The sequence below is a fragment of the Mustela putorius genome, unplaced genomic scaffold (assembly GCF_011764305.1).
Source record: "Mustela putorius furo isolate JIRA1106 unplaced genomic scaffold, ASM1176430v1.1 tig00000487_pilon_pilon_pilon, whole genome shotgun sequence".
NCBI lineage: Eukaryota > Metazoa > Chordata > Mammalia > Carnivora > Mustelidae > Mustela > Mustela putorius.
In genome coordinates this window covers 7,895,524-7,910,137 of record NW_025421399.1, presented here as the reverse complement: position 1 = coordinate 7,910,137, position 14,614 = coordinate 7,895,524, and the positions used below count along the sequence as shown (strand labels likewise).

The 14,614-nt window shown below is 38.8% G+C and overlaps 1 protein-coding gene across 5 annotated transcripts in view; it reads right to left on the bottom strand.

The window, feature by feature from the left end:
- HELZ (helicase with zinc finger) overlaps positions 1 to 14,614 on the bottom strand; it is a 163,948-nt gene that overhangs the window by 57,663 nt on the left and 91,671 nt on the right. For all 5 annotated transcript variants that reach the window (XM_004749121.3, XM_004749123.3, XM_013054510.2 and 2 more), the window contains 5 exons: positions 12,724 to 12,842; positions 11,369 to 11,514; positions 9,753 to 9,900; positions 6,494 to 6,677; positions 1,900 to 2,128 (listed from right to left, as the gene is read on the bottom strand). In XM_004749121.3, the coding sequence (XP_004749178.1) occupies positions 1,900 to 2,128; positions 6,494 to 6,677; positions 9,753 to 9,900; positions 11,369 to 11,514; positions 12,724 to 12,842 (826 nt within the window). The remainder of the gene's footprint in view (positions 1 to 1,899; positions 2,129 to 6,493; positions 6,678 to 9,752; positions 9,901 to 11,368; positions 11,515 to 12,723; positions 12,843 to 14,614) is intronic.

Genomic DNA, 14,614 nt, shown 5'->3' with positions numbered 1-14,614 from the left:
TAAAGATATTTTGGGGGTGCCTCGGTGGCTCAGTTGATTAAGCGTCTGATCATGATGTTGGTGTCCTGAAATCGAACCCTGCATCGAGCTCCCTGCTCAGTGGGGAGTCTGCTTTTCCCTCTCTTTCTCTCTTCCCTCTCTTTCTCTCGCTCTCAAATAAATGATAAAATCTTTAAAAAAAAAAAAAAAAAGAGAAGAGATTTTACAACAGGACTGTTTAGCTATGCATAAATAAGCCATGGACCACTCAAGTTTTGTGGATTTTTTAAATTTTTTCATTATTTTTTTGAAGATTTTATTTATTTATTTGTCAGAGAGAGAGAGAGAGCATGAGTGGGAAGGAGGGGCAGAGACAGAGGGAGAAGCAGGCTCCCCACTGAGCAGGGAGCCCCAAGTGGGACTTGATCCCAGTACCCTGGGACCATGACCATGAAGGCAGTCACTTAACCAACTGAGCCACCCAGGAGTCCTATGGATTTTTTTAAAATAAAAGGTTATTTTTTATAACCTAATCATAAATTAAAACTACTTGATTCCTTTATTAATGGCTTTCCCCTATAAAGTATATTAACTTCTTCTGGAGTCTTAAACTCTAATACACGCAGATTATTATTAAAAGTCCCAGTTGTTTCCTTTCCCCATAGAATTTTTCTTCCTGCTGAAACAGGAAAACAGACAATAAAACGCTGCCATATCTATATTGCAATAGAAAAGGTGGTTTAGGCCACTTCTTAACAGCTCTGTCTACTTTAATTCTAACTATCAAAGAGAAATAATTACCCAAGGCATATTCGGAACTGTCTACATCGCTTTCTACTATCTGAATTCACTTTAACAGGTCCAGAATACTTCCACAACTTTAAGTAATCCCTACTGTATTTCTTTTTCATAAATAATATAGGCTATAAATTTCTGTTCAACTGTTTTTTGTTAATGGTAACATAAGTTTCAACACTATAAAGACCAAGCCTCATATTACTAGCCTCAAACAGTTAAAATTCCTATTACCTGGAAGTGTATAAAATATTTTGATATTTTAACTACATTTTAGTAGAAAATATAGGAATACTAGCAACACTATTCAAACACAAGTAATAACCACTCCTAACCTCCTTAATTTTAAGACCCTTGGATTAACCAAACACCAAGAATCATTTACACTGAGAAGCCCTGAGAGAAAGTAAGTAGAGAAGGAAATTCACCAAAAACAAGCTCACACAATAATGAAGGGGGAAAAAAATTCACCAAAAACAAGCTCACACAATAATGAAGGGGGAAAAAATGAAATAATATCAATAAAAAATTCAATCTCCATCAAAGATACACATATACACAAAACCACCTCAGGACCCTTGCACAAGCTGTTCCCTCTTCCTGGAACACTTTTACCCAGATATCAGCATAGCTCGCTCCTTCACTTCAAAGTCAGCTTCTCAGTGAGGGAAGCTCTGACCACACTCCATAAATCACAAAGCAGCCTGCTGCACCCCCATCACTCCTAATTCTCCCTTATGTTCTATTTCTCTTTCACTGAACTTACCACATACAGTATTCTTGTTCTGTTTAATCTCAGTCTTCCTCTCCTCCCCAATAAAACATAAAGCCCACAAAGGCAGAGATTTTTATTCATTTCTGTCACTGATACATTCTTAGTGGCTAGAAAGGCGCTTAGAACATAGCATGCACTCAGGAAATACCTGCTGCGTGATGACTGAATGAAAGAATACATAATTACGAACATAATGAAGAGACCCAAAGCAATATATTTTTGTGTTCCCACTGGTATCAGGTGACTGAACCTGATTTTAATTAGACAAGAGGTCATATAAATAAGTATATACATAGGGATGCGAATTACTGTACATTTTCCCCTTTAGTGTTTTAGGAACACAGAATTACCTGCATCTTCCAATAGAGCACAGAGCAATGGGATCGCCCACCACAGCAACCAGGGACTGTGCTCTTGTGATGGCGGTATTGAGAAGTTTGTAGTTAGAGAGAAAACCATAATCTAAATCCTCCGTGGAATCTTCCAGCAGCTGCTCTTTCTTCTTAATCGGTGTCTGTTTGTGTTTACAAGTATGCCTTGTACGCACTGTGCTAAGAAACAAAACTCTGAACTGTTTTCCTATAAAAAAATAAATGAATGAAAGACTTAAGATTACTTTGAACCACTGATACAATAAAAGCATTTCAGTTTTTAAATGTTATTGCTAAGTAACAAGTGTCGGTGAGGTTGTCGAGAAACTGAGACTCCTGTGTCCTGCAGGTGGGAATGGCAAATGGTATGCCAAAGACTCTGGAAAGTAGTGTGGCGGCTCCTAAAACAATTAACATAAAACTAAAACACAGAATTAAAATGAAGCATAGAATTAACACAGGATCCAGCAATTCCACTTCTGGGCATTTACCCAAAAGAACTGAAAGCAGGATCTCAAAAATATTTATATATCCGTGTTCATAACAGCATTAGTCACGGGGGCAAAAGGCAGAAACAACCCAAGTGTCCATCGACAGATAAGTGGATAAACAAAACACGGTGTATACATACCAAGAAATATCATTCAGCCTTAAAAAGGAAAGACATTCTGACACACGCTACAGCACGGATGAACCCTGAAGACATTACACTAAATAAAATAAGCCAGTCACAAAAGAACAAATACCACAGGACCACACTTCTATGAAGTACCTAGAGTAGTCAAATTCATAGAGAGAAAGCAGAATGGTGGTTCCAAGAGGCTAGGGGGTGGAGGGAAGTGGGACAGGGAGTTTTCATATAATGGGTACAGAGTTTCAGTTTCACAAAATGAAAGGAGTTCTGGAGACAGATGGTGGTGATGGCTGCACAATGAGGTTAATATCCTTAATGCCAATGAACAGTGGTATTTTGTGTATTTTTGAACTGGAGAGCTACTTTCAGAATGAGCATATAAAAATGATTAGAATGATAAATCTTATTAAACTTTTAAAAATATTATTTCTGGAACCAGACTTAATCTCATCTACAGTCCCACTCCATGCAAGGCCCATTCCTTGGACCAGCCTTCTTGCTAAACAAGGCAAACACAGCAGAGTCCGTAAGGAAGGCTTACTGAGAATCTAGTTTGCACAGCATTTTTTCTTATGGTCTTTCTTGGGAGTAGCAAATCTATTCCCTCGTTCTGTGGCAAATCTATAAATTTCTGAATACAGTTTTAATATCAATCTTCAGTCTTCTCTAGCCAAACAACCCAGGTTCATTTCTGACTCGTCCCATGTGGCAGTTTTTAGATCATGCATTACCTATCCCAGGTCTCCTCTGGGTGCCTCCTACCTTACTGGTAATACTCCTTCTAAATGCATGCCCAGGGGCGCCTGGGTGGCTCAGTGGGTTAAAGCCTCTGCCTTCGGCTCAGGTCATGATCTCGGGGTCCTGGGATTAAGCCCCACATCGGGCTCTCTGCTCAGCAGGGAACCTGCTTCCTCCTCTCTCTCTGCCTGCCTCTCTGCCTACTTGTGCTCTGTCTGTCAAATAAATAAATAAAATCTTTTAATAAATAAACAAATGCCCAAATGTCCACTATTACCATTACTATTTAACATAATACTGGAAGTCTTGGCCTTAGTCAGACAAAAAAAAAAAAAAAAAAGAAAGAAAGAAAAAAAGAAGGCATCCAAATTGGATAGACAAAGTCAAACTTTCACTATTTGCAGACATGATGTTCAATGCAGAAAACCTGTCAGACATCACCAAAAAATTGCGAGAACTAATAAATGAATTCAGCAAACTCTCAGGATATAAAATCAAAGTGCAGAAATCTGTTGCATTTCTATATACCAAAAATGAAGCAGCAGAAAAAGAAATAAAAAATCGATCCCATTTGCAATTGCAGCAAAAACTAAGATATCTGGGAATAAACCTAACTAAAGAGGTAAAAGATCTGTACTCTAAAAACTACAGAATTCTTATGAAAGAAATTGAAGAAGCCACAAAGAAATGGAAAAGCATTCCATGCTCATGGACTGGAAGAACAAACATTGTTAAAACGTCTATACTACCCCAAAATAATCTACATATTTAATACTATCCCTACTAAAATGCTACCAGCATTTTTCACAGACCTAGAACAAATAATCCTAAAATTTGTATGGAACCACGAAAGACCCCAAATAGCCAAAGCAATTCTGAAAAAGAAAAACAAAACTGGAGGCATCACTATTCTGGATTTCAAGCTATATCACAAAGCTGTAGTCGTTAAGACAGTATGGTCCTGGTACAAAACAGACGCACAGATCAATGGAACAGAACAGAAAACCCAGAAATGAGCCCAAAACTATATGGTCCACTAATCTTCGACAAAGCAGGACAGAATGTCCAATGGAAAAAATACAGTTTCTTCAACAAACAGACACATGAAAAGATGCTCAACATCACTCATCATCAGGGAAATACAAATCAAAACCGCAATGATGGGCAACCAGGGTGGCTCGGTCGTAAGTGAGAAACCAAACTCTTGGTTTCAGCGCTGGTCATGATCTCAGGGTCCTGGAACTGAGCTGCACACTGGGCTCCGTGCTCAGCACAGAGGCTGTTCGAGATTCTCTTCCTTTCCCTCTCCTTCCCGCTCTGTCCCTCTTCCCCACTCATGTGTGCACGGGCTCTCTCTAAAATAGATAAACTAAAATCTTTAAAAAGAAAAAAATCAAAACCATGTACCTCACACCTGTCAGAATGACTAAAATTAACAACACAAGAAACAACAGGTATTCGCGAGAATGTGGAGAAAGGGGAACCTTCTTGAACACTGGTGGGAATGCAAACTGGTGCAGCCATTCTGGAGAGCAGTCAGCGGCTCCTCAAAAAAATAAAATTGAATTAACTTACAATCTGCAATTGCACTAATAGGTATTTACCCAAAGGATATAAAAATACAGATTCCAAGGGGTATATGCACCCCAGTGTTTACTGTAGCATTATCAACAACAGCCAAACTAGAGAGAGCCCAAATGCCCATCAACTGATGAACGGATAAAGAAGTTTGTACGCACACAATGGACGTCCACACACACATGCACGCGTACACACACACACACCAGAACATTACTCAGCCATCCAAAAGAATGAAATCTTGCAATTTGCAATGACGGGGATGGAACCAGAATGTATCACACTAAGGGAAATAAGTCTATCACAGAAAGACAAATGCCATGTGGAATCTAAGAAACAAAACAGGTAAACATATGGGAAGGTGGAGGAAGGGGAAACAAACCATAAGAGACTCTTAATGACAGAGAACAAACTGAGGGCTGATGGAGGGAGATGGGCGGGGGATGGGCTAGACAGGTGATGGGTATTAAGGAGGGCACCTGTTGTCAAAAGCATGTAAGTGATGAATCACTGAATTTGACTCCTGAAACCAGTACTATATCATATGTTAACTAAAATGTAAATAAATAATGAAACAAATGCCCAGAATCTGAGGGATCTGAACAACACATGGTATAGTGGAACTATTTTGTCCCCATAATCTAAAACTGCATTGCTCTTACCACTGCACATTCCCGAGAAATCTAAAACTGTAATTGTACTGAACTTTTCCAGCACTCATGTGATAATGTTCCTTCATATATTTAAAAGCACAAACTCGGGGTGCCTGGGTGACTCAGTCAGTTAAGCGTCTGACCTCAGCTCAGGTCATGATCTCAGGTCCTGGAACTGAGACCCACGTGGGTCTCCACATTCATTAGGGAGTCTGCTTGTCCCTCTCCCTCTCCCTCCACCCCTGCCTGCCCCTGTTAATAAATAAAGTCTTTTTAAAAAAATTATAAAAAATAAAAGCACAAACTCTATAGCAACTAATTACATGAAGGCAATTTAAATGAGCTGCTGGTAACTATTCATTTAGGAACGTCTATAGGTTAAAAAACAAACTGTGTCTTTAAAAATGCATTTAAACAGAATATGCTTGATAGGTACAAGTTTTTTAAAACCTTTATGAACAAATTTCTCTTCAGATAGAGTATGCTGACATAGGTGTTATACAATACTATGATTACAACTACTGCACACAGATGTAGTGTGTAGCATTCACACCATTACGATCACTGAAAAAATCCATTTGTTCCAGGGCGCTGGGTGGCTCAATGGGTTAAGCTTCTGCCTTTGGCTCAGATCATAATCTCAGGGTCCTGGGATCGAGTCCAGCATCCCTCTCTCTCTGCCTGCCTCTCTGCCTACTTGTGATCTCTGTCTGTCAAATAAATAAATAAAATCTTTTTTAAAAAAAATCCATTTGTTCCTACTTCTTTCATCTGGATACAAAAAGTTAATAAACATGTAAATGAGCTTGACCTTTAATTGCCAAATTTGGCATTAAAGATAAAGAACTTGGTATGAAATGAATACACAACCGCTTGTCCAAAAAAAGACCTGGAGAATTAAAAATCAAATGTGTACACACTTTAAGATTTAAGCATCTGAATATGTTAATTCATTTCAATTAATACATACCTTGAACATTTAGCACCCTTTCTACATTAACATCAGATAATCTCTTTTTTCGAAGCTCAGCACGTATCCTGAACACTTGATCAGCATACGGAGTGACCACACCAATACTGCCGTCATCCAACTTCCCCCACGCTACTGGCCACTTCCTTCTCAACTCTTCCACACGTTCCACCACTTCGAATACCTTTAAACACACACACATATGCATATTAAAGATACGGTAACTGAAACAGATGTAGGAAGGATGCCATTTTAGCAAATGTCATTCAAAAATGTCCTCTAAATAGAAGTAATGCTTTGCTGGAATGAACACAAGGAGAAAAATTTTATGTACATTTCAAAGAGTAAAATTCTACCCAAGTAAAATGCACCCAGTGAAAACATGAATGTCAGAAACAATGTAATGGGCTATTGGCCCTCACCCTTCAGTCAGCCTCCATTCTTAAATGGGGCCCGTTTCAATTTCCTAGGTAGAGAGGAGGACTGGGAAAGGGCCATGAAACCGGCAACCCCATCGAGGGAGTCAGGGAAGCCATTCCCCACATTCCCAGGATCTCTCCGTCCATTCAGCCTGTATCAGGCCAGTGAAATGAACAGCCAACTGAAAGATTCCAAGAGTCAGTGCCACCATGAAGTCTCAGCAGTACAAGATCTGGAGCTGTCACCCTCCCCTGTTGATACAACTAAGCAAAGCAGCCAAGAGCTAACACCAAACCACAGCTAGGACTGAGATAAATCTGGACTGGAGAGACACTTCCATAGTTCACTGCCTTCTGGTAGTACAAGTTTGCTCAAGCCATTTCATTAACCTTACAATAAAGTAACACCATATTTTACCTAACTGAATTTATTCAATCTATTTTAATACAATGAACTGATCAAAGTTTCAATGCTTGGCACAGTGGGGGACACAAAGATTAATAAAACATGTTCTTTGCCTGCTGAGTGATTGCTGTATATTTAGAAAACAGATTCCATATATATTTCCGTGTGTGTGTGTGTGTGTGTGTGTGTGTGTGTGTTTGGAAACAGCAAGCTCAACAGAGGGTTAGGCTAGACTCTAGGGGCATAGAGAAGAAAGTTGTTTGTTTCATTTTTAAGATTTTATTAATTTATTTGAGAGAGAGTGTGCACAGGCGAGCAGAGGGAGAAGCAGAGGACAAGGGGAGAAGGGGGAAAGAATTTCATGTAGACTATGCTTAGGGCCCAAAGTGGGGTTCAATCTCACAACCCTGAGATCAAGCCGTGAGTCGAAACCAAAAGTCAGACGCTCAACCGACTAAGCCACTGAGGTGCCCTGAGAATAAAGTCTCTTAAATTTGTTTTAAATAACATTATTTAATATTGGTTAAAAATATGTACTTATATTTACAGTGTTAAATATACTTAATAAAAATTTGACAGTATTTTTATTCCTTTTAAGAACCTGAGGATTATTAGCTAGGATTCAGTTCTCACTGCCCGATACAAACTCAATGAATGACAGTGGTAGAGACTAGGGTCTCCCCACTGTTATGATGATTTAACATGAAGTGCTTCAGACATACAGACTGTCCAAGGGTTCTGAAGAGTAAGCTAGACTGAAGGCATGGCGCTGTCAGGATAAAGAGTAAGAAAGGTGGGCCAGAGTCTACTGCAATAAAGAATAAGAAAAAACTATTTTCACCCACTTGGTTAAATATGGGGGTGGATGAAAGTTGGGGAGACACCTCTACTGCTCACCCCACCCAAACACACACACAGAGTTCCTACCACTAAGCAATATAGGATCACTTCTCTACCTCATCCCTCTGTGAAGGGATAAGCCTAAAACTGAAGTCAAAATACACAGACTTAGAATGGTGACGTAGGAGCTTGGGAAAACTTCTCTCCCAGACAGACATCTATTAAGCTGGGCAAAATCAGCAATCAGTCTCTGGAGACTGATCAAAGACTTTACAAGAAATTGAGAAGCATTTATTCAACAAAGTGTACAGAAACTCAGTCAGAAGAGGGAGGCCAGAGCATTCAAACTCTGGATGCAGCCATCCCCACGCAGCTCCTACAGAAAGGCTATCTCAGTAGCTGAGAGGCACTTCTGACCTCCCCTACCTCCCTGGGCTGAAAGAGTTACTCCAGGTGGTTTTGGCAGCTGGTGAGCATCACATCCCATTTTCCACAGCTCCAAGCCACAGAAGACCTATATTGAACAGTTAATAGCAGTTGATTTTCTTGTACTGCCTTCTAACTATAGACCTCTGATCAATTTTTTAAAAAGAAAGATGAATTACGGTTACATAATAAGATGCATTTCTTTGTAAATAAAATGAGCAAAGCATGGGACTCAAGAAAAGAAAGGGAAATGGAGATCCAGATCAAGACCCCTTCCTCTAATGACCAACCAACCATACCCCCTCCTCTGGGTTTCCTGAAGTCCAGAATTCCACTCCCTGTACCTAACCCCAGAGACTCTGGCCTGCTGACCCTTAAAGACTTCAGAGGTTTTTGTCTGCTGCCTGATCTGACCGTATTACCCACACTCTCTCTAAACTTAAAAAGTCAGAAACTGTAAGAGAAACATACAAGTTACAGCACATAATGGCTTAGGAACACTGTCAACCGGGCCTGTATAATCTATCTGCAGCACAGGATTCTGCAATTCAAGTCTCATTTAAAATGGTAACTCATTTGAGTATGTACTATGAAATACAGTCTATTTTAGTTAGCTAACAATAATAATCTATGAAAATAATATTGGCTTTTCTTTTAAACAAAGTCATGTATTTTGTATTTTGTCATAAGAAATGTAAACCAAAAAAAAAAAATAAAGGAAGAAAGAAATGTAAACCAAGGGGTGCCTGGGTGGCTCAGTCAGTTAAGCAGCTGCCTTCAGCTAAGGCCATGATCCCAGGGTCCTGGGATAGAGCCCCCCATCGAGCTCTCTGCTCGGTGGGGAGCCTGCTTCTCCCTCTGCCTGATGCTCCGCCTACTTGTGCACACGCTCCCACTCTCTCTTTCTCTCTCTGTCAAATAAATAAAAAAAATAAATAAAATCTTTAAAAAAAAGATGTAAATCAAATGTAATCAAAATGTAAATCAGTTTTTGTTTCTACAGGAGATTCATTTTAACAAATAAATGTAATACAAAAAGAATAAACTTTACATACTATTTTCATGTAAATGACATACAACAGGATGACAACCCAAAATTATAAATAAACACTCAAGAACAGACCATGTGAATGTGAAAATGTCAACAATCTGCAAAAAACTAAGGTACCTCTGCATTATTATAAAAAGCTGTGCTATTTTTTTCTTGTACATCTTCCCCTCGTGCTGTAAAGAAAGTTAGTGGGTAGAAATCCTTGTGTGCTGGTTGCTTTCCACTGGCCATCAATTTGCCCTCATAGAAGAGCTCAGAGGTGTAACTGCCAAAAAAGACCAAAATAAATAAGTAAATAGACAGTGATTTATCATCAAAATTAACTTCACCCATAAGAAAAAAAATTATCAGTCAACTCTAATAATGCTGCTGTATGTCCTTGATTGATTTTAATTCAAACATCTAACACCTTTGAGGGCAAGACTGTCCCAAAAATTAACCACAGCAATAACAACAGGGTAGGCTCCTGGTATACCATTGCTAAATGAATCTGGTCAGGTATGAAGCCAGAATATAGAAAGGAAAGGAAGAAATGACAATAGTTCAATACGAGATGGGATCTTGCTCTCTGTGGAAATTACTAGCTATTTTCTTGGTTAACACATATTTTTATTTATATGGATCATTTACTTATACATGCAAACACAAAGATATATAGACACTGAAACACACACATCCAAAGGATACTGAAGTCTTCAGGTGCAAAAAGAATACTTTCTACAGATGAAAATACTAAGTACTTGATTCATTACTGACTACAGCAAATGACTGGCAACAAGAGACTCACATTTTGAGAGACTGATAAAGGTCATAGTTAAATCTAAATTTATTTTTATACCTACCCTATTGTTTCCAGAGAAACCCAAAAACGATTTTCACTAACATCATCAATATTATTAAATTATATTAAACTTTAAAAAACTCGGGTGCCTGGGTGGCTCAGTTGGGTTAGAGCCTCTGCCTTCGGCTCAGGTCATGATTCCAGGGTCCTGGGATCGAGCCCCACATTGGGCTTTCTGCTCAGCGGAGAACCTGCTTCCTCCTCTCTCTCTGCCTGCCCCTCTGCCTACTTGTAATCTCTCTATGTCAAATAAATAAATAAAATCTTTAAAAAAAAAACAAAAACCTTTAAAACACTCTTTTTAAGTTTTTGGTGAGGCAGTGACCAGAAAGGAGCAAAAGGGGCTTTCCAGAGTGCTGCTAATGTTCTGTTTCTTAATCTGGAGGTCGGGTTACAAAGGTATGTTCAATTCGTGACTGCTCACTGAGCTATCACTTACGATATTTTTATTTTTATAGATGCATACTGTGTTTAATAGAAACCTTTAAAAACTTCATGACTAAGTTTCACAGGTTTTCCTTCCTTGCTTGCTTCCTCCCTTCTTACTTTTAAAACAAAGGCCCTGTATAACACGGCCAGACATAAACGAAACTACTACATGTTCTGTCAATATATTTGACATACAGTTTTACATACATCTTACATATTTAGTCACAGAAAAACATCCTGACTGGTAGAACCTAAAATTTTCGTTTCCAGGATTGCCCTACTTTATGGAACATGACAGCTGACCTCTGAGGCACTCTTTTTCAGAAATAATATTTCATCGAACTAGCAATGTCAGGGACACCATGTAACTGTGCTGGGAATAGCCTGTCCCTCGTTTCCAGAGCCACAGTGAGCTCCCTCCCCTGAGACTGCAGGAAGTGTGATACACGAGGGGCACACCTACTTGATGATAGCTTCATGGGAGCGGTAGTTCTCACAGAGGAGGATCCTACATGGAAACTCAGCAGGGTAATGCTCATAGAGTCGATCAAGTAATGAAACATGAAGGTTTCTCTCCCTGGCAAACTCGCTGTAAACAAAAGGACTGAGCTGTAACAGACAAACATACAGAGAAAATTTAACTAAATATGCAAGTAGCACTTTTTTAACCTACTTATAAAAAAAAAATCCACTATGCTGAAACCTCTGATGTACTAAATCTCAACATGCCAAATGTTGGAATGAGCAGAATCGAAAATACTTTCTCTGAACAATTTTACTACCATAAAGAACTGGGTTAAAATTTCTAACTCTTGGGGCGCCTGGGTGGCTCAGTGGGTTAAAATTTCTAAATCTTCATTTCAGTATATCGACACAGCACAGGGTTTCCACACATAGGTTAATGAAGGGCTCCCCCAACATAATAAATAGCTATTACTTCAGTGCCTTTCAGAGATGCAACCCTACTGCACCACTGAGGGAGTGAGGCACTTATCTCACTAAAACTGATCAACTATTTAAAAGGGTGAGCTGGAAGGATATACAGCCTATGGTTCAAAAATTTAATGGAATAATCAGTAAAATAATGCTTTTTATCTCATAAAGTATAAGGAGCCATTCTTGATCATACTTTTGATGACTAGAGAACAAAATTAAACTGCTCTTGGCAAAGAAACATAAACAGAATTTCCTCCTCTACATTCAACTCTTTCATGATGTCATCAGAGCTACAATACTACATAGGTTCAACCTCGATCAGAGCAGAAGAGAAAGAACTTCAAACCACAGCTCTGTAAAACAAAGATTAACAGAAAAATTCTATTTCTCTTTCCTTATGTGGGTATTGAAATCCATAAACTCAAACACATTCTTTGAGATGTGGGAGATTATTCTGAATTAAGTACGCTGTTTCCCATGATGGCCAAAAAAAAAAAAAAAAAAAAAAAAAATCAACCCTTCATGAAAACAAATGTTAGGGACAAGAACTGGGGAACTGTAGGGAGGTCAACTTAAATTTATTTTCTAAAGAAAAGTAAAAATCAAATTTCACACTTAGAAAGCTGGTCTTCAAATTAAAAGCATGACATATAACACTGACAGACTCACTCATTCCACTCTCTATCCAAAGAAGGAAAAAAACAGTGGGATAGTAATTTTCCTTCAGAAAAGGCAGTATTTTTCATTATTAGCACAGAAATATTTAAAGTACTTATACTGTAATACATGGCACAATTTCGTAGGACGTTTTAGAAAACAGAGTATTAAACATTAAAACATAGTTAGTAGCTCCTTCCATACGATGACTCAGAGGGCGCATACCTGCATGTGGTCACCAGCCAAGACAATCCGAGTGTTTTTAGTTGCTAATGCTAGAGGCATAATGGTTTCACACTCCATGGCCTGGGCAGCTTCATCTAATAGAATGTGTGTAAAAAACCCTACAAAGTACAGTATAAACACAGTAAAGCATCTCACAGCGGCAATAAAGGCAGCAGTACTTCTTTCCTTTTCTGCTAAGGAAAGAGTTCAGTGTGCTGATTTCAGAGTTAGGAGTACTTTCAATGCCCATCCCCAATTTAGAAAATCATTAATTTAAATCATTATGTAAAGAACAGAGATGGAAAGAAATAACTATTCTACCCACTAGTAGATATGAAATGGCATCTGGTGCTAAGGGCCCCCGGAAGAACAGCTGACTGAGTACACTTAAAAAAGATGTTTAAAGTACAAGATAGCAGCTTTGCAGCAAAAAGAAGGGCCAGCAACTGAACATTGATAGTCCTTTCATTATCTGTGTGATGAAATATCAAAAATAAAACAATGGCAGTTTATAAGTAACTTTAGCTTTATTGTGCATATTAAATATTAATGAAAATCATACCTGAAATCTAATATAAGGGAGAAAGTTATAATCCAACCTGACTAAAACAAAGGGAATGTCGATGAGCAGATTCACTAATCTGATTATTAGGGGGTTTTGTGTGTGTGTGGTGTATCTATAAAATTACTTGTCTAAGAGCCTACTCTGGCTGAAAAACAAAATCACCAGCGTGCAAAAAGGAACACACAGAAGCCAACCATCTAGAGTAAGAGGCATCCCACATCTTAGTGCTACGGCCACTCGCACTGGAGCACAGGATTCTGTATCCAGAGGGAGGAGGAAGTCCTTTTGCCCTAAGTGGGGAAAGAGGCAAAAATCCTACGGTCTCAATACGGAGAAGGAAAAAGTTCTCCCCTGCTGCCAATACACAGAGTTAGGAAGAAAGGGGCCTTCTTTTTACTAGCATAGCAAAAGAACGAAGCAGTTTCTCAACAGAATGACAGTTATAAAACTCTGGATTGATGAGTCTCCTGGGAGGAGGGCTCAAGAACCAAACCTCCGTTTCTATACCTATGTCTACAAATATCAGCAAGTCCCAAACCATTTTTTATGCAACTTGTTTTTAGGTTGGGAATCTTCTAAATCTTACTGACCAGCAGTAATGACCACCATCATTCAGACGAAAGGTTATGGTTACGGTTGATAGTGTAAGTATCAACAACTTATTTATTTCCTGACAGTGGCCCAAACATGACAGAGCCTTGTACATTTTTCTCCCTGTTAAGGGAACTCTGTGCTTTTTGTTCTACAAAACTAATTACTTGAAAACCACTGTTTTCATTAGATGACATTTTAATTAAATAGAGCTAGGCTTGAATCATGAAACTGGATATATCATGAAACTGTTAGAGCTATCACTTAAGCTAGCACAGAGAACTTGAATTAATCAAACTGATTTAGCCTGAGCCTTGGTTTTCTCTTCTGCCAAAGAACCCTCCCTCCACAGGGCTGATATGAGAATTAAATGAAATCAAATATAAGTAAGCCCAGAACAAAGCACATGGGCAACTTCTAAGTATTCTTCCATATTCTGGCTCTTCAAAGCCATTCTACACTTTCCCACAAGTATACTGTCTAGGAGGTTTGGGAATTTCATCTAAGCGGCAAAAAGGCAGAGTATAACCATGAAGTAATGAGACTGATTGTTAAATAAACATACCAAAATTTACATTTCAAATAAGTGCTGTTCCATTCAAAGAAGTCAGTTGGGAGGAAATAGAACTCACTCCAATGATGCAGTCACTGTTCAAAACATTTTTGAAACTCTGCTTTTGTAACTGCCCTCACCAGCCAGCTATGAGCTGTATGCACAAGAAAATAAGTCTCATT